General features: G+C 43.8%; 1 protein-coding gene across 4 annotated transcripts in view; it reads left to right on the top strand.

Moving 5' to 3' along the window:
• The window catches only part of MPPED1 (metallophosphoesterase domain containing 1), a 56,523-nt gene extending 50,027 nt beyond the window's left edge, over positions 1-6,496 (top strand). For all 4 annotated transcript variants that reach the window (XM_017826683.1, XM_017826682.1, XM_017826684.1 and 1 more), the window contains exons 6-7: positions 1,976-2,089; positions 5,510-6,496. In XM_017826683.1, coding sequence (XP_017682172.1) covers positions 1,976-2,089; positions 5,510-5,628 — 233 coding nt within the window. In that variant the 3' untranslated portion in view covers positions 5,629-6,496. The remainder of the gene's footprint in view (positions 1-1,975; positions 2,090-5,509) is intronic.
• The last annotated feature ends 16,746 nt before the right edge of the window (positions 6,497-23,242 follow it).

The following is a 23,242-nucleotide window of genomic DNA, read 5'->3' as shown; positions in this document are numbered from 1 at the left end:
TGTCTGTGACAAAGATTTATACTTTCCTGACAGCTGCAGAAACCTGTTTCAAGTAACCAAACATTAAAAAAACCCTAAGATGAACTCTAATTGTTAGCTAGGTGTAATCAATTATTCTTAGTTTGTGTAGTCAGGTGTACATAATAAGCTGCAAACATATGGGAAGGCTTCAGAAGGGTGATAATGCATGTAAACAAAAACATGTTCAACATAAATAATGCTTAATTTAATGGAGAAGTTAATTTTATGGATTTTTGTTTGTGAAGTTTTTGAAGTGGAAACACTTTTGGCTTTGTGTTCTCCACAGACGTTTTGACAATTAACTGTTTCAAATCACTGAAGGAACAAAGCCTACGGTTATAAGATGTTTATGCTAAAAAAAAAAAAAAAAAAAGGAATGACTGGATTCCAGAGGAGTTGCTGGCTGCACTTTAACATCTTAAATACTTCTTGTTTCCTGCAGTGAATTTTGACCTGCTGTGAGTGACTGGTGGACTCAGCAGAACGTTTCTCTGCTCTGCCTGTAATTCAGGGGGGCTTCCTCTTTGTCCACCCCCTCACAGGTGCCAAGCAGGGGAAGGTACCAATCTGAATGAATTAAAAGTCTTTGACCACAAGCAGAACTTCCTCTTTTTGGCACTTAGGGCTCTGCATTCCCAACTTCTTTCTGAAAACTGGACTTAGCTCTCTAACTATGACACAAGGGCAAACTCTGGCCATTTCCATAAAACCCCACAGTGCATTTTGAGCCCGGTTTTCAAGGACTGGCAGCCAAAGAGATATTTCTCAACGTGTGAACCCACCCTGAAGCTCCAGCAAATCTGAGAGCTTTTCCAGGAGCTTGAATACCACAGTTCTGGGCTTTTAAGCCAGTTGGTTGCTGCTTAGCCATGCTTGAGTGGACATCAAAAGGAAACCTGTGAAAACCAGGTCCAGGCTCTGGAACTCTGGGCTAAAGGCACAATATATTCACAGGACTGCAGCAATGCAGGAGACACAAAGCAATGACAGGCACACAGGGAAAATGCCAGAATGACAGAATAAAACCAGGAAGATTTTATCTTTTTAGGTTTCCAAATTTGAGCCCGGTGACAGTGGCAGAATAGAAAGAAATCACATTGGTTATTGCAAACCCTCTAATACAACAACATCCCTCTTATAGTACTACTTTGAAGGAAAACATGAGACTTCAGTTGGCAGTAAACATCCCCCTGCAGTATTTTTAGACAAAGAGGCAAGTTGGTGTAACATTTCTGTCTGTATTCATACGAAACACACATTTTTCACCCAATCTTTGTACAAGTAAATATAGCACTTAAATACATCTGCTGCAAAAGGCCTGAGTTTCTCTTCCTGTCCATAAGTTTAGGCAAGTGGGGCTTGCTGTGCCATGAATTGGTTAAACCAGTTTTGCCTGAGGGTGTTATTTTTTGGGCACACAGAAGGTTCCTCACCTGAGTTCCACTACTCTGGGATTCAATGTGATGTAGTTTTATTAACACAGATTCCATTTTTAATTAACACAGATTCCATTACATCAGTCAAGTGTTCCATTTAAAAAAAGCGGATCCCAGGACTAGATTTAAACAGCTAAATGTTCGTTTAGGTTGTCTGGAGACTCACTTTGGACTCACTGCTCTTTACACCTCACCCTCTTCGAGGAAGAAAAATGAGTAAAACATTGAGTTTTCCCATTTGCAGCAGTGCAAAAAATGCTTGAATTGCAGTGATTTTTTTTTTAATTCCTTGAAAAACAACTTGTAAGGATTATCATAGTTCATTTTATCCAGATGAGCTTTTATGGTTTTCCTTGAGTATTTTTCCTTCCTTCCTCTTCTATTTACCAACACAGTTTTTTTCCACGTCGGTTCTTCTGGGGCTGCTTGTGAAAAGCCATGAAATCTCAGAAATGCTGTGGACCAGCACAACTGCAGATTACCTGTCTCCTTTTAAAGCTTTCCTTTCTTTTCCAAAGGTTTTCTAGACTGGGTTCCTAAGAAAATGCAACGGGTAGGATGTGTCGAGCTGCTGAACACGGTCCAGAGACGAATACAGCCAAGGCTTCATGTTTTTGGACATATCCATGAAGGTCAGAACACATTTCTTTCTATGTATGTTTAGAAACCACCAACACAGAAGGTTTAAGTAGCATTTTCAAACTCGAATGTCTGAAATTCTAGAATTCAGATACATATTTAGCTGCATGTTGGCTGATACCCCCATTTCAATATTTGTACTTCAGCTTCTCTTTCAGTTTGTACATCTATGAAGCAGGGCGATGCTTCCTTCACAGGGAGGATTACTGTGAATTTTAAAATAAGAACTCAAGCCCAGTGGTTACTAAATATTAGGACTGATGGATTGCATTTTCCTTAGCTGAATCTGTGATTTAAGATAATTCATATAAGCTCTCTAGGTTGCAGTTTCTGTGGTTCTAAAATGGGTAGGAATGCTTTGAGAGGTGCTTGTAAGGCTTAAGCTTCAAGATTGTACAATAAAGTGCATATATGAAGTTGGAATCAAGAGGGATGTCACCACTGCCTTGTGTAGGAGTTCCAGGATATTTATTGATGCATTTAGCTGCTTTGGCAGGGGAAACATTTGGTGCCCAAATGAAACAAAGCAGTTCTCTTGACTGTTTGATATTTAGCTGGAAAAAAAATGAGTTCCCTTCACATAAGTAGGTAAATGGTGCCAAAAATGCTCTGCTGAAGTTGGTGACAGCAGGAGTGCATCTCCAGGCAAAGGGAGAGGTAGATGCTGTCTGCCCTGTTCACATATCAAGGATTTCAAGCAGTGCCCCCAGAAGAAACCACTGGGCTGTGCAAAAGGTAACCCGTTGGCATGTAAGTGTTTATCAGCTGCTCAGTCCTTGGCAATATTAACTTACTGGCAGGAGAAGGTACTGCCCTACTGCCAGATTTCTGCTCCTGGGCCTGCTCCAGCCTTGGATGTAGGATCTCTGTAGGTCTCACCAGGGCAGAAATGGAAAAACTGGAGTAGCTGGCATCCTGGTTTTGAGAAGAAATATTGCCCTTCCCAAGAAATGCCACCCTTCCCAAGAAATGCCATCCTGGCTTGCTGCTGGGGGCTTTCACCCCACGTTAGAGGGGACATTGCTGAGAGGGTGTGCTGGTGTAAAATTGATGGAGAAGATGTTCAGATCGTTGTTTTACAGCTCAGGGATTTGGTCCATTCTCCTCTGTGGTGTTCTGTTAATGCCTGGTTAATGTCCTAAGTGCTGTTAAATCACAGAGTAAACAAATGATGCTGCTAGAGCATCTTTGATATTCCAACCAGAAGAGCTGGTGAATACAGTTCAAACTCATCACTATTTCAGAAACTGTGAGCCAAGTGGGTTGCAGGGGATCCAAGCAAACAGCAAGCCATGAAGCTTCAAGCAGGTAAACAAAATCACATCTGCTAAAACCAAGCCCAGCTTTGCTCTCAAGGGAAGAGAATGGCACCTCCCTGGAATGGGAAAACTCGTGAAATAATGTAGTTGGCACAGTAGGTATTGAAGCACAGAAACAAGGTATTCTTCTTGTTAACCATCACAATTTAGAGAAAACAAGAACTGCATAGCCTGTTTTGCAGTGGGATGCTGAGTCTCTGCAGAGGAGAATTCCCTTTGCAGGCAGCCTGTGCAAACGAAGCTGTACTTTGTGGAGAGAATTCATGATTTGAACAGATGAGTTCTTCCTCTGAGTGAGCAAAGCTACATCTGCAGCAGTCATTTACTGAACATCTGGGGGGAAGGGATGCTTAGAAGAGATGTTTCTTCCCTATTCCCCCCTCTGCACTGCCGTGTCTGCCAAGAAAATACCTCTGCACATGGGTTTCCTGCTGATGCACCCATGGAAGTGACAAGCAGCATGGCAGGGACTAAAATCCTGGTTTTCCCATCACAGCCAATCCTTGGCTGAGGTCATGGCCAAGGAAACTCTGCGGGCAGTAGGACAGGAGTGAAAGCCACAGCATTAGGAATCTTCCAGCAAATCTTCAAATGAGTAGCCAAGAAGACACGAAGTCCCAGCAGCAACGCTTAATCTGTGTTTTGCACAGACCAATTCTTCTGTGGCAAACAGAAACTGGCTTAAAGAAATGTCTGTGACAGGAACCTGACGGAGTTTTCTTCCCTCCCTAGTCCCTAATTATAGTGTGGTTTTTCCATGGAGAGTCTAGGAGGCCCTGCATTATTCAGGGTATTTTAAGGAACACACACACAAAAAAAAAAAAGGCTTTTGGCTACTGTTTCTTTGTTTGCAAATGATGCAACTGCCAATGGTTCTGTAAGACACAAAATTGCACTCAGAAAAAACCACAGGGTCCCAGGTACCTGGGATTTGAATAGCTGGATCTCAGTGTATGTAACAACAAATACATTTCCCTAGGAACTTCACTAACAATGAGATTGAATTTTAATACAAACACTTTCTATCAAGTGATTCCTCCCAAATCCTGTATTTCTGATTGTGAATTTTTCATATTGATCAAAATATTTCAATGGAAGTTTCCAACGTCCAGCTTTTAGTTTTAGTGTAATCAAGCTTATGTTTCTTCCTGGTCATTCATTAAAAGATTTTTTACAATGGAGAGCTTTTGCTTTCTCAAAACACCAGTTGAAGGGCTTCTTCTTCACTTTCCGAAACAGCATTTCACAGTATTTCTGCAGGCATTAGGGCTGGAAGTTTGATTTTCTGCATATTTAGCTCTGGAATTGTTTGACTTGGGTGTCTGGCCAGACATGAGATGTGGTTGAAGCTTTTCCACCACTGGTGAGACACACAGTTGTGTGGAAATGTTATGGTGTCTTGGATTATGAATTCACCTTGTCTGTTAGAGAGTGCATTAATAAAGCCATTTTTTTTCTCTCCCTGGGCAGGAATTTTAGTGTCTTTCCATCAGATTTGATGGAAAAAAGGTACTGTTTCCATCAAATTTGATGGAAATCGGTTAACAACTTCAAACACACAGGAAGAAGGAGTTGCTGCTATAGACAAATCCTGCCCAGCTGCACATGCTCACACACTTCCCTTGAGCCAAGCAATGCTTTTTCTTCATTGTTTGCTTGAATTATGTTCAACACTGGGCAGAAATTGCCCAAAGTTTGCTGCATTGATGACTGGAAACCTAAATGATCAGAAGGACGGTTTTTTTTCAATGCCTAAGATCTATCTTCTCATTCTTCCCAGAACTAAAATAGTCTTAAGAAAGAAAGCTTTGCAGAGAAAAGTCTCTCTCTTTCTAAGGAGGTTTGGTGAGCTGGCTGCCAGAGATTATTGCCACTGGTTAGTGAGGGGCTGTTTTGTTTTTCTTACACAATTTAAAAGATGGCAAAAAGTTCTGTAGGACAAAGATGGGTTTTTCCAGGGGACCAAGAGAATTTTTAAATTCCTTCTAAGTGATAAATGTGGCACTTACCATTGTGTGGTAAAGGTGAATAGTTGACAAATGAAGAAGATAATAATGAATAATGAGAGTAACCAGAGTTTTTCTTACTTTGTAGGTTATGGTGTCATGGCTGATGGAACCACTACCTATGTGAATGCATCTGTGTGCACTGTGAATTACCAGCCACTTAATCCACCTATAGTTATTGACTTACCTACTCCAAGGAACACATGATTATAACGAGGATTTAAAGTTGTACCCAACACATTAGCAACTTTATACTGCTGGCTGAGAATCCCAATAGGGAACCATTCAACAAAAACAAACAAAAAAAAAGCAAAATCCTTCTTTTTTTCCCCGCTAGCTCTTCACAGATAAATTTCGAGTAACAAAAGTGGATGAGGAACAAAGACATTTTGGTGCCAGAAACAGATTAAAGACTTAACATTTCACCATTAAAATATTTGTGAACACAGAAAAGTGAATGCATTCCACATATAAATATATATATATATATACATACACATATATATATATCTAGTAGGGGCTTTTGTATATACCGTGTATTGGACTTATTAAAAGAACAATGTCTTTCAAAGGAGTGTTTCTTTAAGAAAGTTTGCAGTTTAAACTTCAGTGTTTAGACTAGGATTCCCTCATTTCAGATGTTTCCCAGTGAGCTCTTAGTAAAAGAAAAATTATGGTGAAGATGTTTTCCCTTAATTAACATGGCAAATATAAAAGATGCTGCACAAATGACCAGTCACTGGAGGAAAGCTATTACTCCAAGTCCTCCAGGTCTAAGTCTTTGCATCTATTCAAAACCAATGCAATAGAGGCCCTAATTCACTGTACTGAAATGGAAGTTTTACTACATCTGGCATTACAGATGGTAAGGGAAATGGTGCATATTGCCAGCATGCTGTAAACAGCTCAACATTCAAGAAGGGAGACTGTGTTAAGTGCAGTATAAACTCAGGAATTTGTAACCTGTAAAAAAAAAGGATGACATTTCCCTAAAAAAAAAAAGGAAAAAAAAAACAAAGAAGAAAAATATATAACTGTGTTTTCATATGGTAAAGAGATACGTGACTGTATTTAAAAAAAAAAGAAAACAAAAAAAGAGAAAAACCACAAAAAGCCCACCCAGTGATCAGTAACGGTGTTTTAAATAAAACCCACTGGGACCGTGGGTTTAAAACCTGCTAATGGGACGTGCAGCCATTGCTGAGATGACTGGTTTGAGTCTGGCCCTGATCAGGAGGGGTTAAATGTCATTGTGATCATTTTGTCCTTGGGGAACATCGTGGATGTTATGGGGGAAGGCGCCATCCCAAGGTGGGGTTTGGGGATTCCCTTCTGGAGAGCTGTAACGAGTACACACTGATGGGCACAGAGCAGAGGGCACCTCCCCTGGGGTTGCTGTTTGCCCACTCATGGACATTGCTGAGAGAGGCCCAGGACAACCTGAAATCCACTCGTGGTGCTGTAGGTGCCACCAGGCAGAGCAGGGGACGTGCCACAAGCTGGTTGGGGTGGCCCACAGTGGCACTGCCCGTGCAGCTCTCCTGCAGGCCAGCAGGGGTGTTGAAGCTGCTGGGATTTCACTCCTGTCCTAGGCAGAAGCTTAAGAATTGATTGGAACCCACCAAAAGAAAGACATGGATTTCTGCCTTGGACTAACCAACATCTCCTTTTGCCTTGATGGAGGTTGTTCAGCTGCTGTATTCTGAACGTGGACATCCTCAATTTGGGGCTGATGGCATCTAGATGTTAATCTTGTTCACAGAGGTTGGGCAGAGCTCAGCAGTGCCAGTTCAGAGCTGTCTGCAGGTCTGTGCCTGGCCCACCTCTGCACTCATGCACTGGATAATTGTGTGTGTGACTTTTTGCCCAATATGTGGATGTAAATGTGAGCTTCACGTGGCAGCTGCATGTACATGACACACATGCACAATTTAAAATACCTGTGTGGCAAAACCAGGCTGTGTCAGCTGCACCTCTGAGCCAGGTGGGCAGAAACACTGCTTTTTGCTGGTTCCCCATGGGCAGCAGCTCTTCCATCAGCTGCTGGGAGCCAAGATATTCCAGCCCAGTCACTACCTTGGACCCACAAGAAGCCACCAGACCCCCAGAAAACATAACAAGTCACAGGTCTGTCATTCTTTGTAACCTGTTGGGTGACCTTGTGTCTAAACTGATGTGCTGCTTTTTCCTGAAAACGAAACCCAAAACAGTCTTTGACGCCTTGTCACACGCCTGCAAGTGGTTTTTGGGTGAGTGGTTCCCATGAGCAGCCTGCCATGAATTCAGAGGGGGCCACTTTTGTCAGAGCTACTGGTGTAGAAATTGCAGATCAACTCCTAAATCAGCAAGAACTGAAATTCATAGTCGAATATGAACTCCTGCCGTCACTGGGAAGATGAACAATAGCACTGTAGTTAGAATAAAAGTGTCTTAGCTAGTCACAATTCAAGCAGTTTGCAACAAATGTGGCAGGAAATTGGCTGTATGTTAAAGTCTGAGATGTTTACATTCGCTCATGGCACTTAAGAGACTAAAATGTTAAAGTGGGGGGAAGAGGTCCTTTTATTGGCCTCAGCAACATTTCTATGTGGACCATAAACTATTCTCTTAAAAATAATTTTTTCCTAAGGTATCTTCCAAATACTGTGTATTTTTATGTGGAAAGGATATGAAAGCAGCTGTTACTTCAAAATATCATTTAAAGTACTTGAGGTATGAAAGCTTAAAGATTATTTAATCATTTTGGCATAACTTGAATGTTGTTGTAATTTTTGGTCAAGCATGTTAGACAAATAAAGTCTTAAAAAAAAAAAACCAAAACAAACCAAAACAAGACCACACAACAAAAAACAAGGTCTCTTAATATCCAGCTCCGTGTCGGAAAGACTGCCATGTTCTCCATGGGTGGGGATATTAAAGGCTGTGGGATGTTAAAGGACAATGGTGGTATTGAGGTATTGATGGTTTTGGCAGAGGGGGATCAGCTGGCAGAGGGGCTGGGGATGATGGGCAGAGGGTGCCCTGCTCTGTGCACCAGTTCCCTGCTACCACACCTCCTGCAGAGGGGAGCAAGGTGGAATTTGGGGTTACAGAGGGAGGGGAAAGCAGCAACCACTGCCTGTAACTGCTGTGTTTTGGTGGGAGAGTGTGGCAGATGTGCCTGGGATGCCATGAGGGAGTGCTGCAAGGAGCTGTGCAGAGGCTGGGAAATGGGGTGCCATCCTTTGGGCATGGATGGCAGCTGGGGGAAGAAGGGTGGTTCATAGTCTGAGTGTAAGGACAAAACCTCACGGAGAGGGAGATCAGGGCAAAGTGTCTGGTTTTATTTTAACTTTGTGGGCACAGAAAGACCTGGGCTTCTGATCTACCTCAGGTGAGGGAGGCCACGAAGAGGAAGGTTTCCACAAACTCGGTTTGGCAGTTGTCAGCTCTATCTAAATTCTGGGGTACTCTCCCAAGTAATTTCCTGTCCCACCTCCCTGTTGCTGACCTTCACTGGGATCTGTCCAGAATCACAGAACATGCCGGGTTGGAAGGGACTCTCAAGGATCATGGACCTCTCAAAGGGAGGTGCTGATGTGTGTCAGCAATGAGTGCATTCCCATCACCAGGCAGAATTGTTCCTGAGATTAATTTTGGATCCTTTCAGCGATGAATAGGGGAGATATCACTGCACGTCAATGGGAAAAAAAAGGAGAAGACAGGATTATTTATACCTCCCTCAGTCACATATGGCCGAGGATGTGAAATGTTCCTTGGCTAGAAGGAAGGAGCAGGCTGGGACTCAGCACCCACCCAGGCAGCTGCCTGTCCCCAGACAGCCCCCACCCAGGGCAGCTGCACCCCAGCCTGGGGAACCAGCTTTAGGCTTTCACATGGTGCTCTCTGGTAGCCCCTGCAGGCAGAGCCTTCAGTGAGGTCACTGCAGAGAATGGGGCTGGTGGGAGCAGCACACTGGCCCAGCTCCTTCACTGGGGAGGTGGCTGCAGGGAGGAAGGGTGAAAAGACCCCCCTCAGAGTGACACATGGACACAGGGCAGATGGGAAGGTGCTCTGGTCTTGCTGCAGGAGGGAGACACAGGAGATGAGAAGCACAACTGGTGTTTGTCTTCTCCAAACACCAGTTGCTGCCAGTAGTCAACATAAAAGCTTCAGAGGAAGGAGGAACAAGATGTCCCTTGGAAGGAAATTTTTGGAGTAATCTGCCATTGGGGATCTCTGCCCCCCTCCCATTTACTGCTGTTTGTATGAGAATTCCTCTCTTAAAACCCATATTATTGCTTACTGCTCATGTAACTCACATACAGGGAGTTTAACTGCAAATGGTCTTTCAGGTACATTCCTGTCCCTTTCTTGCAAGTCTCTCTGCATCTGTGATTTTAGTGCTGTGCTGGAACAGGGAGCTCCCTGGATGATTATGCAGAGTGCATTAGAACAACAGCATTTTGCTTATCCTCGTACATGTGCTGCTGCTCAGCTTTATTGACTGTCCCTTTGTTCTCTTTTTATGTGAAAAGTGAAAATAGGAGTACTTATATGTACCTTCTTTGTGCTGTTTGTTATTTTGTATTCTGCCATTATGTTATTTTACTCACCTCACCTAGAAATTAAAATCATTTCAATTCTAGCTAGACTCTATTTCTAACTCTCTTACTTTCCCATCTCAGAAACTTTCCCCTTGTCTCTTTTTGATGTGTCATTTGGAAGCTGGTGAGAGGCAGCAATGCCAGAAGAGGACCTCCTCTTCCTTCCTGTCTGAGCATTTGGACAGTTCCCTGCTACTTTCTCCCCTGATCTTTATCTAGTATCTTCATTTCTTTAGGAGTTTTTGGGATCATGTATATTTGCAGCCTGCAGTGAAGCACTGTGGTGAGCTGCCCGTGGCCTGAGCTCGGTTTTCTCTTCGAGAGGTGGCAGCTGATCTGGACTTACCTGGTTTTCACAACCATCACCCCCTTCCTCCCAAGGAGCCTTACCCAGGCTGTGTCCATGAGGGGGGATGATCCTCCCCCACTCTGGCCTGTTCCCCTGGCTTTGGTGGTGCCCCTGGCAATTCCTCATCAGCACCGGACAGGCTTTGCTGTTGGAGGGCACTGGGTGGGATACAGAGCTGTGTGACATTTCCTCAGCCCTCATCCTGCTGGGGGATTTTGGTTTCTTAGCTCCTGCCCAACCCATGACCCTTCTTTGCCTCCCATGAATAACTCTTTCAACAGAGGTCTTTTTTATCAAAACCTCTGCAATTGCCCACACCAATTATATCAGCGACATCTCTTCTCGCCAGGACTTTGATGTACCAAAAGCTTTCAGGCAGATTAAAGGAACAGGCTTTTCTTTCCCACAAACTGGCCTGCTTTGTTTCCCCACGCCCAGGAAAGTGAATTCCCTCTCTGGAGCAGGATGGACTAAAACTGGGCAGAGCAATTAACCTCACTACACGTCCCTGGGCCTGTGCACAACGTGCCCTCGTGCTGTTTGCTCCCATTCAGGGCCCCAGGCAGGTTTGCCATTTCGTGTACTCCCACTACATTTTCCTTGTCATTCTTTCTGTGTTCTGAATGGGATGAGCAGCTTGAGGAGGGCCAGATGGGAAAATGCTGGATGCTATAAACACGCTGCAACGGCTTATGGTGGCTTTAAATTTCAAAATCAGGGGAAGGAAACTGCTCTGCCCAAGCAGCTGAGCTGCCCAGCACCCAGGAAAGGCTGGGGAGAGTCGAAGGTGACACTGAAGAACCCTCCCAGCAGTGCAGCCCCAGCTGCCCCTTCCCCACTGCACTTAGAGCCTGGCTGTGAGGGCCCTGTGGGGGACAGGCTCGGGGCTGCACCTCACCTCCAAGGTTCTGGGGAGAGCTTTGTGCAGAGGTACTCTCACCTGTGGAGTGTAATAACCCCACCTGGCAGGCTGCTGCTGCAGTGGGAAATTTCCCACCTCACCTCCCACCATATGGCCTGGGCCAAATTTTCTAGAAATAATGAGGTTATGCAGGATAAAGCAGTTTCAGTGCAGTGGGCAATTAAACCTGTGTTTGTTTCCTCTCCTGTTTTGTAAGGCAGTTGCATAGTGCAGTCATTCTGGTTGTATCTGTTTCCTGATATTTTAAAATGAACATAGAGCTGCTTCATGTGTGTCAGCTACTGATCACCTTCCCTTTGTCACCAGCTCCTCTGCTTCCCATGGTCAGTCCTGCTGGTCCCTGACACTTCATGGGACTCATGGTGGGGCCCCCTGGACATCCCCACTCTGGATACCTCTGTGGTCTCCCCAGGGGGACTTAACCCATCCTGGTCTTGCTTTTGAGCCTACAGATAAACCCCAACACCTTCCCCAGCAGCACCAGCTCCAAAGACCTGCAGAAGAAATAGAACAAGGAGGCAGGTCCTTCTGCTTGGGGTGAGCCTGGGGACAACTCATGGCATCACCCTGAGCCTCTCTGGGTGAGGAAGCACCTGCATATGGGGTAGGTTGCCTCCACGGAGCGGGAAGAGCCCTGTTCCAGGGGGAACAAATGCCAGCACCAGACAGAGCAAAGGCAGAGCAGGGCAGCAAGGTGAAGCATGGCAGAGCAGGCCAAGCCTCCAGAGAAAAGTGCCCAGCAGGGTCCCCCAGCACTGGAGTCTGTTCCATCAGTTTGGGAAATGGAGAAAACATTTGGCACCCTGTGATGCTTTGACTGGGGTTTCCACCCCTCATTCCCATGCGAGGTGATGCAGCTCCTCTGCCCTTGCTTGCAGTCCTCTGTAGTGACACACACAGAAAAGGAAAAGCCCCTGAAGCCACCAAAGAGTCCAGAGAAGGAAATTCTTCAAATGTGCCTCCCCATCATCTCACCCTGTGCCCTCTGGACACCCCCCTGTGGGGAGCGGTGCTTTACCCCCACACCTTCGAGAGCACTTTCTTTCTCCACCTGTTCTCGTTGTAACACAGTGTGTACAATAATTATGTTTATTGCTTGTTCAGAAAGCAATCATAGCTCTGAAGTGTTACCTGCCAGGTTCGTTGCTGCAGATGCCCTTAACAACAATTAATCACACGTATTAACATGCGGTCAAGAGACTTGTCAAAACTGGAGCTCTTGAGCTGTAAACAGAACTCGTGCAATTAGCAGTGCCTGCTCTGAAAACACTTGGATTGATTCATTGTTCCTCCCAACACCTAAGGAAGTCAGGGAAGTAATAAATCATGAAAATATAGACAAGGCACTCAGCAAACTATGATGAAGACACTTCATCAGCTGCCCGTAGCTCTGTGTCAGCGCTGCGCTGGAGTCGACGCTGTGTGAACTGGTTGTGTGACAGGTGTAACCACCAAGCACTCACAAACGCTGCAAAATAAACCCAGAAATGCCACCTTCTAAGTTACAAGTAGGAGATTTCTTAATTGCTTTTAATCCAGCTGCTACCAAGCATATGCCCTCCCTTAAAATAAAGGAACAGGAGTTCTAGTGCACAGATTTTACTCGGAGAGTAGGACTTCCTCTGCCAAGCTCACAAGGCTGGGTAAATGGAGGGGGAAAGGGTGCAACTGCATTTTCCGGTTAGGAAAGGGTCCTTCCATCTCTCCACGAGCTCAGGATGCCAGAGAGCAAGACATCTGGCTCTTCCTGGAATCCTGGACGTGCTTTGTTAAAGCAGCTCCTTTTAACTTGAAAAAAAAAAAAAAAATCAACATTTGCTAAAGGAATAAAAGGAAAAAGGACAACAGGAGAGGAACGGTTCCTCCAAACTTTGAAGCTGTTGTTATCTATTAGAAACAACAAAAAGAGCTCAAAGCTGGGAGATGGAAAGCAACAAAATGTATGAAAGCAAATGACTTGAATGGGGCTCTCAGAAATGATGGTGACGTTTCATGCTCCCCATTGGCTTCTTTTCTGTGTCTGAGTGAAAAAGCAGAGCATCCTTTAAAGAGCAGTGTTGTCTCAGTAGTCTGTGCATTTGGCATTATTAACAGCAGTTGTGTTCAGCAATTGTGGTGTTGGTCTGAAAGCCACCAGGAGCTCCCAGCCCACATGTTGAGTTGAAATAGGAAGGTGGTATGTGGCGGGGTTTTTTTTATTTATTAATAAAAAATAAAGATTGTTTGCATTCTTTAAAAGTTCCTTGCGGTCGTAATAGGCAGTTACTTCTCTTGACTCCTTGGTGGCTTCACAGAGGCTTTTCCTTTCCTGTGTACGTGGCTACAGGGCACTGCAAAGCTGTTCCCTCAAGGAGGGGATGCTTATACCTGCTTTGAGCATCTCCAAACATTTAAAGTTCTTTATCCCTTTGGGCATCTGTGCTGGTGAGCGTCTAAATAAGTATGAGTCAAAAGCATCATATATTCCCTCATCCAAAGGCTTATGCAACTTTTCAAGATGTTCATCTTTGCACTGTGCCCTTTTCTAGCTGAGCTGAAGAAGCCAAGAGAGACACCCACGGTGCTGGACCTTCCCAGGGAAAAGGTTTGGCTGGGATATGAGACTTCAAATCCAGGAACTTGAGCTTAGCAAGCAGAAAGGTTCATTCTTTAGGGAAGGATTTTGCTTTAGGAGTTGTTCAATCAGTGATTGATAAGTAAATATGATACACAAGCTTTACCGTTTCCACAAGAGAAGTCTAAGAAATTTTGTGTACAGTAAAATGCAGAGAGCATTTGCCTCACTGGGTTCCTGGAAGAAGCAGGAAAAGGCAAAACCAGGGAGTCAGATCAAGTCCTGTTGCACAGAGGAGGAGAAAGTATTCTACAAGGGACAGGCTGGCACCAGAGTGATGAAGTGACCCGAGGAACCACAGCACACAGGGCACCACTTCATGGAAACAGAAGATGTTGCTGCACTGATTCATGATCCAACTTGGTAAAATTTATACTCCAAAAGGAACTGGGGTAGAGGGATGTCTGAGGTATCCTCCTGGAGGAAAATGAAGGAAATCAGAAGATGCAAGGACCTGGCAGTGAAAATGCTGTTTAGCTAGGAGGTGTAAGTTAAGAATTTGGGCTTTTAGGTGTGGAAGAGCTGCACTTCTGCAGAACACAGGGCTGTCTGAAGCTGCAAGGAGTGGTTTCAATTAACAGAAGTATCTGAAAAGAAGGGACCACCAAACTCCTCAGACTGTTCAAACTCTCTCTGTTGGTGACATATAACAGAGACAGACTATACTGTGCAGAAATTCCTAAATTGACTATGTATCAAGATTAAAAGCCCAGGTAATAAATGCAAGGAATAGAAATTGCTTGTTTAGAACCATGCATTAGAACTAGCTGATATTAATGAAACCTAATAGGATGACACATGACAGGAATGTTGATTAAGTTGTTTGTAATCTCTTTAGGAAAGATCAGCTCTGCAAAAGGGAAATAAAACTGTCTCCCACTATAAAAGGGGGATGCTGGCAACTAGGAAGTCAGTCAGCTGGAATATATATTCATCCACTAGACCTAAGAAGTAAAGCTTGTGGTGTCCCTGCAGGTGATATGCACTTTGTGACATTCAATTGAATCATAGAATCATAAAATATCATGAGTTGGGTGGGCTGCTTTGTCACAAAAGGAAATTAAATTGATCTTTATGAGTCGTCCTACTACTTAAATACATGTTAATATTGTTTTCCACATCCCCCACACTTGTCCTTGTGAGGGAGCTGGCTGTGAATGGTATAAAGTGGAGATTTCAGCCAGCCAGGATTTCTGAAGTCCCCAGATGGCAGTTTTCTGACAGAAAGGCTCCTTCCAGCAGGAACATCCACACCACATCTCGTCTTGGCCAACAAGGAGGACTCGCTCACAGAACGAGGACGCTGAAGCAGCTTGAGGTAGCAGCAGCCATGGCTTTGGTCACCTCCACTGTGTGAGCACAAAATAAGGAGATAAACCCCCTCAGATAAACTCTTTGTCTTTCAAAAGGGAAATTTCACAAAGCCAAATACTAACACATCAGTAAGGAGAAAAAAAAAAAAAAAAAAAAAAAAAAATGTAAGCAAGAAAATATAGACAGTGTTTGCAAACTGTTTAATCAAGTTTGCCAAAGAACAGTCTCAGAATAAAGAAAGACCCAAAGCAGTTTCAAAAAGACACCCCATCCTGATTGTGAGGGTAAATAAAAGCAGACTGAGGGAAAAAAATGTATGAAGGGAGAAATTTGTGTTAAAAAGGGACTAGTAAAGTAAACACACACAGGGGCTATCAGTGGCTTGAAATGGTAATGATAAGAATAGAAAAGCAAGTAGAAAGGGGAGGTTCATCAGCAGTATTATGAGAATGGTGGAATTTTAAAATAAATATCTTTGCTGTTGCAGACAAAACGGCCTGTAGTGGCAGTGGGACATTACCCACTGCTACTTTTAAGCCCTGCAGTCCTGAAAGAGGGTATTAAATGGCAATTACCAAATGTCTCAATTTAGAAGTTTGCATCTGGGAAGTTAGCTAAGGAGTCTTTTAAACTGCCAATAATAAATGAATTTTCAGACATGAGAGAAGTCTGAAAATCCAAAGAAAGCTGAAATGGTGCCAATATCTTAAAAAGGGGAACAGGATGGCCAAAAGGAGAGAGCATTAGCCTGACTTTGATCCCTGTGGAAAAAAAAAAACTGTGATGGGATTGATTGTGCAAGGCTTTAGTAATAAAGAATGAAAAGGGGCTAATAAAATTAAATGCTAATCAAGGTGGGTTTAAGGTAAATGGATCTTCTCAAACTAATTTGATATCTTTTTATGAGATTACAAGTTTGGATGACAAATGACATAGTGTTAAGGTAATAGACTTTGGTAATAGACTTCTGTAAGGCACATGACTTGGCACCACTGTCCAGTATTTTGAGGAGGAAACAGGAATGACATAATTTCAACATGGCATACAATAAATGAATTAAAACCCACTAAGCAATGTCATTAAGTAAGGAATCATCTTTAAGAGGCTGTTTTGCAGAGTTCTGCCCGTCCTGACATGGTTCCTGTCCTGACATGAATTGCATGCTAGATCTTGACCAGGAAACCTGCCTTCCCTCCAAAAAATGGTGTCACTGAAACTTTAAAGATGAACCAAGTGTTGAACTGCAGGGAATTCTGAATAGGATGTCTCACAGGTAGAAAATGAGGTACAGCAAACTGATCTATGTTTCATTGTGGCCATGTACAAAGCTGTATCCCTGAACACAAGGGACATGGACCAGAGTGACTTTGCCTCAGGGAGCAGAGCTTTGAAAAAAGGGGACTTGGATATGTGTCTGGCTGCCATAAAGTGCCTGGTGTGCCCAGAAGAACAAATGCAGTTGACTGGGCAAAGCTGGCAGGAGGAGCTTGCACATCTGTGGCATTCCTATGGCTGAGATTTGAAAATGTCCCAGTTCAGACATCCCTGACTTGAGCATGCTTTTGAGAAGTTGGCATTGACACCAGGAGGACCTGTGGAAATGGGAAAAGGGCTGCAAAATTTGCCCGAGAGGTGAAAATCTGGGAAGTTCACTCTGTCTTGCTGGGGAAAAAAAAAAAAAAAAAGAAGTTCAGTTTGATTTCACTGTGATCTTTATGTAACTGCAGAGTGAACCAGCTGGAAGCTGCACAGAGGCAAATTCATATCTGAAACAGCATCATCTTAAAAATATATGTCTTCATATGAATGAATGAAAGAGCAACAGCCACCAAAACAACCTTGGAAAGATTGTGCTGATTCTTGGCAAGTGGCAGTTTTAAAATCAAGATCTGATGTGTATCTTCAGACAAAAATTAATTACAGGAGTCCCATTCACTAAAAATAAGTGAACAAACAAACAGCCATGTGAATCCTTTCAGCCCAGCTTATGGAGCTTTGGATCAGGCCATGCCTTAGTCATGGGGAATGCTGCAAAATGACCAGTGGCCAGGGTTCTTCAGCCCCCACAACCTCACCGGGACTGTGCAAACCACCGGAACCAAGGAAAACGCTCCTTTACCTTGGCAGGAAATTTCACACCCTGGCAGGCAATTAAAATGCAAATTAAAAATGTTAATTAGAACTGTTTCAACATCTATTCTAATGCACAAGATGGGAATTCTGCAGAGTGCACACACGGAGAAGGATGCATTGTTCCTCAGGCAAAACCTTCCCCACGCCTCGACTCCTGCTCCGGAGTGAGCAGAAATAGCTGCTACTTTTTTGAAAACCTGGAGGAAAAGGAAAGAAAAAAAAAAAAAAGAAAGAAGAAAATAGAGTGCTGAGGTCTGATCCTGACCTCAAATGCTGGCTTAAATCCACCAAAGCCAGAGGTCAGAATCAAGCCCTGTAAAATTCCTAACTCTGCAAGAAGGTGTGAAAGGGTATCTACCTCACAATGAAACACCTGTGTTACACTAGTTTTACTGTTCTCCCCCCTCTCCTTTTTTTTTAAATCACAGCCAATTTAAATGTGCTTACAAAGACAGACACCAGCTAACCTAAGGCTCTGGTTAACACTGGACAGCAGCCTGGGGATAACTTTGTTTCAATTCAGCACAAAAAACAGGTTTTTACAACGCCAACAGCTCTGTAAATGCACGCCAGCAGGTCTCCTTTCCATGTTAAATAGGTAGTTGCTCCATTAAGGCTCATCCCAATACACCCTGATGTTTAAGACAACTTTCTTCCCTTTCCTGCTTAAAATCTACCCACATCAAAGATGAAATCTGGATGCTCCCAGAGCTGTGATGAGGTTGTTTTTACAGCTATTTGAGCAGCATGTTATACCTGCTTATTTGAAGATGATGATATTTGTATTGTTGCTAAGAATTCATGCCAAGCATAATTTTGGGGCGTATGAAGATATCATATTTGCATATTTTAAGTATTGATATAATACAAAATTCTCTTTATGACTCCTTTCACAGCATAGTAATGCTCTTTCCACTGCATGACAGCCTTTAGCATAGAAAAATTCAAAAACAGAAGAAAATTATTTTTCAGAAAATGGATTTTTTTTTTTTTAAATCCGATTTTCTTTTTCCCATGTTTAGAGCATCCCTTACTGCTCATGACCCGCTGCATATCATTCCCATAAAAACAGTAATTGCACAGAGATACAGGCACTTCTCACTGCAATGTCTTAATCAAACAAATGACTGCATTCTGAAGAAGTTTGATTTATTTTTTTTTCCTGAAGCACACTATTTCCAGCCTTTCAGGCTCTGTGCCAGTTGCCAATGTGGAAGATGACCCATATGAATCCCTTCTCCCCTTCCTCTCCTGTCCCTTTGCCTTGCCTCAGCCCTCTCTGCCCTTCCCTCCTCTTCTCCATCCTTTGAGCACACAGAGACTCTATTTCTGCTCTTACAGGCTCTGTGCCAAGCCCTGGGATAGGAGTGGCTGGAACTGAGTCTGCAAACTTCTTCCTTCCCTCCTCTGACTGATTCCCTGCTTTCTCTTGTCTGGCTTCCTCATGCTTCTAGTGAAGAGCTTTCATGCCATGCTTTTCTTCCCTGCTCCAAAAGGGGTCTCCCAGAGCTGCCCCCTCCCCCAAAGCACTGGCAAGCAGGACTGTCTTGGGGCAGGGGTTTGGATCCACACGTGTTCCTGGGGAGAGTCCTGTTTGCAGGGGCTTCAGAGAGAGAGAACCTGAGAGGAAAGATGGGGGAAGGAAGAAAATGTAGAGACAGACACTGGCTTTTCTTTTATGGTCTGTTTCTGTGTGGAAAATCATTTTCTGTGTGACATTTATACTGTATTTTAATCACCTGAAAGGCCCATGGTGCTTGGCTGGTGCGAGCTGTCTTGCAGTGCAGGGTCATAGGGGCTGGAGCTGGTGGTGACCTGGTCCCTCTGGACAGGCTGTGGCTCTGGGGGGGCTTGTCCCCATGCCAGTGCTGAGTGTCCTCCACCACTGAGCATTTCTTGGAGGCATTTTCTTTCTGTAAAAGGGTTTTTTGAACAGTCAGAGCATGTAATTTAGCAGTGGTGAGCCAAAGGCACCGGGTCTCCAGGCTCTGTGAGAGGCATTGTGTGGGCCAGGGTGAGTGGCTGCTCTGCTGAGGGACACAGGAACGAGCAAACCATAGCTGTGACCTGGCAGGGACATGAGATTCCTGTGCAGCCACAGGTTTGTTAGAGACTTCAGCCTCTGCTCTGGGGGGAAGGAAATTTAACTTACAATGCTGTTAAAGCACTGCTGAGGGACCTGTTTTCCTTTTGCCTTATGTCCCCAGCTCAGAAGAGTCACAGGCAGTCACAGGGGCTGCTGGTTTGGAAGCACTGAGGGTGGGTGGAGGGGAAAGGAGCAGGTTGTTGTCTCTTGTTTTCCAGGCTTTGCTGGCCAAGCACACCCTGAGGGACGACTGACAGCACGGAGGGTGGCACAGCACTGGAACAGCTGTCCATGGAGAGTCTCCCTCTCTGGAGACGTCCCAAACCCGCCTGGACATGTTCCTGTGTCACCTGCTCCGGGTGACCCTGCCTTGGCAGGGGGGTTGGACTGGGTGATCTCCAGAGGTTGTTTCCAACCCATGACCCTGCCTGGGCAGGGGGTTGGACTGGATGATCTCCAGAGGTTGATTCCAACCCATGACCCTGCCTTGGCAGGGGGGTTGGACTGGGTGATCTCCAGAGGTTGTTTCCAACCCATGACCCTGCCTGGGCAGGGGGTTGGACTGGATGATCTCCAGAGGTTGATTCCAACCCATGACCCTGCCTTGGCAGGGGGGTTGGACTGGGTGATCTCCAGAGGTTGTTTCCAACCCAAACAATTCTGTGATTAGTCACAATCAGCCCAGCCAGATGCTCGATGGCCACCCAGGGCACAGCCAGGAGTGTGCCCCATCTCCAGCGCTTGGGGCCAAGTCCTCCCATCCCAGAACCCTCGAGAGGAAGGGAAGAAGAGACTTTCCTTAAGGGTTCTCTCTACTGATCCCGGAAGAAGCACATCCGGAGGGAACAGCAAGCGATGGCTCCCTGTGGCCTGAGGGCCGGCCCGGGGTAGGGAAGAGGCTGTCACCTGTCACTGCAGTTTGGTGCCAGCAGATGCCACCCTGCAGGGAGCACTGGAGGGGGCCTGTGCCACCAAAACCCCTCTGAGATTTGGTGCTCTTCACCTCCCACCCAGACGGGGAGAGACGGAGAGAGGCGATCCTGCCAGAGCAGACACGGGATCGCTGCCTCCGCTTGGTGACGAGATTCCCAAGCTTTGCACTGGTGTTATTTCCATAGCCATCTTGCAGTGCTTACCCACAGCAGCAGGAGGCCATTCCCAGGGATAATGCTCCATTCCACTCACATTATCCCCCTCACAGTGGTTCCCTGCCAGCCCCTCCTAGCTGACCCTTGGATGGGGAGAGCAGCTGCCCAAAAAACCCCAACTCCTCCTCTGTTACAAAGCTTACCCACACAGCAGTTTGCAACTTTAATATGAAAAATTGCCTTGGTTATTTCAAAATAAATTCAGTTTGTCGGTTTCTTTCAGGAGCTTTGTTTTTGGTTTGTTTTTTTTTTTTTTTTGAGGTTGTATAAACAGTTGGTAAGTGCCATCCCTGCCTTTAAGAACTCACTAAAAAAACCCAGCGTGATTTGATTTGTTTGTACAGCGAAAAGATTGTTCTTTAGTCCCTTTGGAGTTGTTGGATCTGATACTCCTGCCAGTCGAACTAATGAAAAATCCTCTGGCAGGATGTGTTGGGAAACTCAGAGACATCCATCCCCTCCCTGCATTGCCTCTCCTGAAGGGGGGGCAGCTTGGAAATGGCACATCAAGGGAAAAAACCTCCTGCATCCCTTTGAGAAATGTGGTATCAGAGAACGTGCTGAGTTGGAAGGGACCCACAAGGAACATCAAGTCCAACTCTTAGCCCTGCACAGGGCCATCCATGCCAGAAACAAGTACAGGGATGGGAATTTTACTGTATTTGATATAAAACTAAACCCAGTTATCAAACAGGAAGTATAGAAGATTTTGGGAAAACAAAAACAAACAAGACACCCACCCAAGCAACACTACCCAATGATCTTAAGCAATTCTTTTTTTTTTCTCCTTGGTTAGATCCACTATTGTAAAAATAATTCATGTAGTATTTGTGTTAATCTTAGGTATTCCAAACAGCAATTAATTCTGTAATTAATACGAATTATTAAGTCTCTACATAAACTGGATGAAATAAAAACAGAAATTAAATGAGACATGTTGCACCTGACTGGGGAGGAGGAAAGAAGTTGCCATTAAAGAACAGAGCAGTTTGAGGCTCCACACCGGTTACAAGGATAGAATGAAATAAAAAATAGGCTAATTAGATCTTAAGTGAGGCTACACTGAACCCCCTCCATCACTGGAGACACCAGACCTGCCAGGGTGGGAGTAATGAACCCGTGTCTGTGTTCAAACAAGTAGACCAGGACCAGCTCTTTCTAGTCACTTGTTGATATATATGCATGGATATTCTTAAATCCACTGTTTTCTACTAATGGAACTAGGAAATTTTGCATTTAGTGTGGGAGAACATCCTTAAATAACGGAGTTTTCCTTAAAATCTTCAAAGTATTTCCTGAAAATCCCAAATGCAGAGAAACATTTCCTCAGAAAAAAAAATCAAACCCAACAATTATATCAAATTGTTCTGCACTGAGAACCTTTCAGATTCATTGCAAGGGTTCATATATTCATTAGAAATAAAAAGGAAAACAAGATTACATTCCTCTACCCTTCCCCATTCCAAAAACTTCCCTATATATATATATAAATATATATATATATATACATATATATATATATTAGGAATAGTCAAAGGGATTTGATGTATTCACTGAATTTTTGATAGGCACCTTTGCACACACAGAAATAAGTGCACACATCATTTCACCTGTGTGAGTGGGAGCTGATTATGAATGTTGCTATCTCAAATATCTAGTTAAGGCATTGTTATAATCATAGGTAACTCCATAGAATTGCTTTGTAGATGTTAAAGTGTTAATGATCAAGGGCTGCTAAACCCTTTTGCACCCTTATCTTTGCATCCATACCCTTTGCCTTACCAGCTTCTGTGCAAATCATTCCAAGTTGCTTCTAATTTGATCTCCCTGTGTGTGCTTTAATCTGTGCACTAAGTAATAGAGTGACCCTTGCCATCTAACTGTGTAAAGCTGCATTTTCACAAATTCATATTAAACTCTTGCTTTTACCAATACCTTTGGTGATTTCTTAAAGCAGCCAAACCACTCAGAGCACAGAGGAAGGTGTGGTACCCACACACGGCTGGCATTGCTCAGATTTCAGTGGCTTGGTTCATATAAAAGTGTCCTTAAAAATACACATACAGCGCTGCAAGTAGGGGGAAAAGATACCCTGAGAAATAGGATTATTGTTTTGAATAATGAAGGCCAATGCATTAGAATTAGTACAATTGGAAAATGACAATTGAGGAAATTCAATAGTATGCCTTGCAAACCTTTTTACTGCAGTTAAGAGTGTGTCATTAATAAAATGCATAAAATATTAAAAAGAATTTCCTTAAATGAGTTCCTTTTGGAATCGTCTTAGGAGGCATTATTTTGACAATGTTAATTGTTGTCTTTTTCTTTTTTGATAAATGGATTATGCAAAATTAATTCCCTCACTATGTAGATTTAATCCACAACACAGGACCACTGTCAGAATTTAAAAGTATTTTGAGTTTTCTAATGAATAGATACAAAAAAAGCCATACTCAATTAATTTATTAGTTTGAAATTATAAATCAGTCACTGTCTTTATCTACAGTTTCCTGCATTTGACCAAATCCTACTGCGCAAATGCCCAGAGAAGATATTTTTGAAGGCAAAGTTTTATCATAGGATTCTAAAATATTGAGTAACTTCTCTTCAGTTAATGTCAATTCTGTGCTCAGGAAGAACCTACAAAAGACTCAGACAACTTAAACATT

This window comes from Lepidothrix coronata, unplaced genomic scaffold, assembly GCF_001604755.1.
Source record: "Lepidothrix coronata isolate B3197 unplaced genomic scaffold, Lepidothrix_coronata-1.0 Scaffold129, whole genome shotgun sequence".
NCBI classification, from domain to species: domain Eukaryota; kingdom Metazoa; phylum Chordata; class Aves; order Passeriformes; family Pipridae; genus Lepidothrix; species Lepidothrix coronata.
Note: the sequence above shows the minus strand (reverse complement) of the source record. Positions and strands in the feature narration are given on the sequence as shown.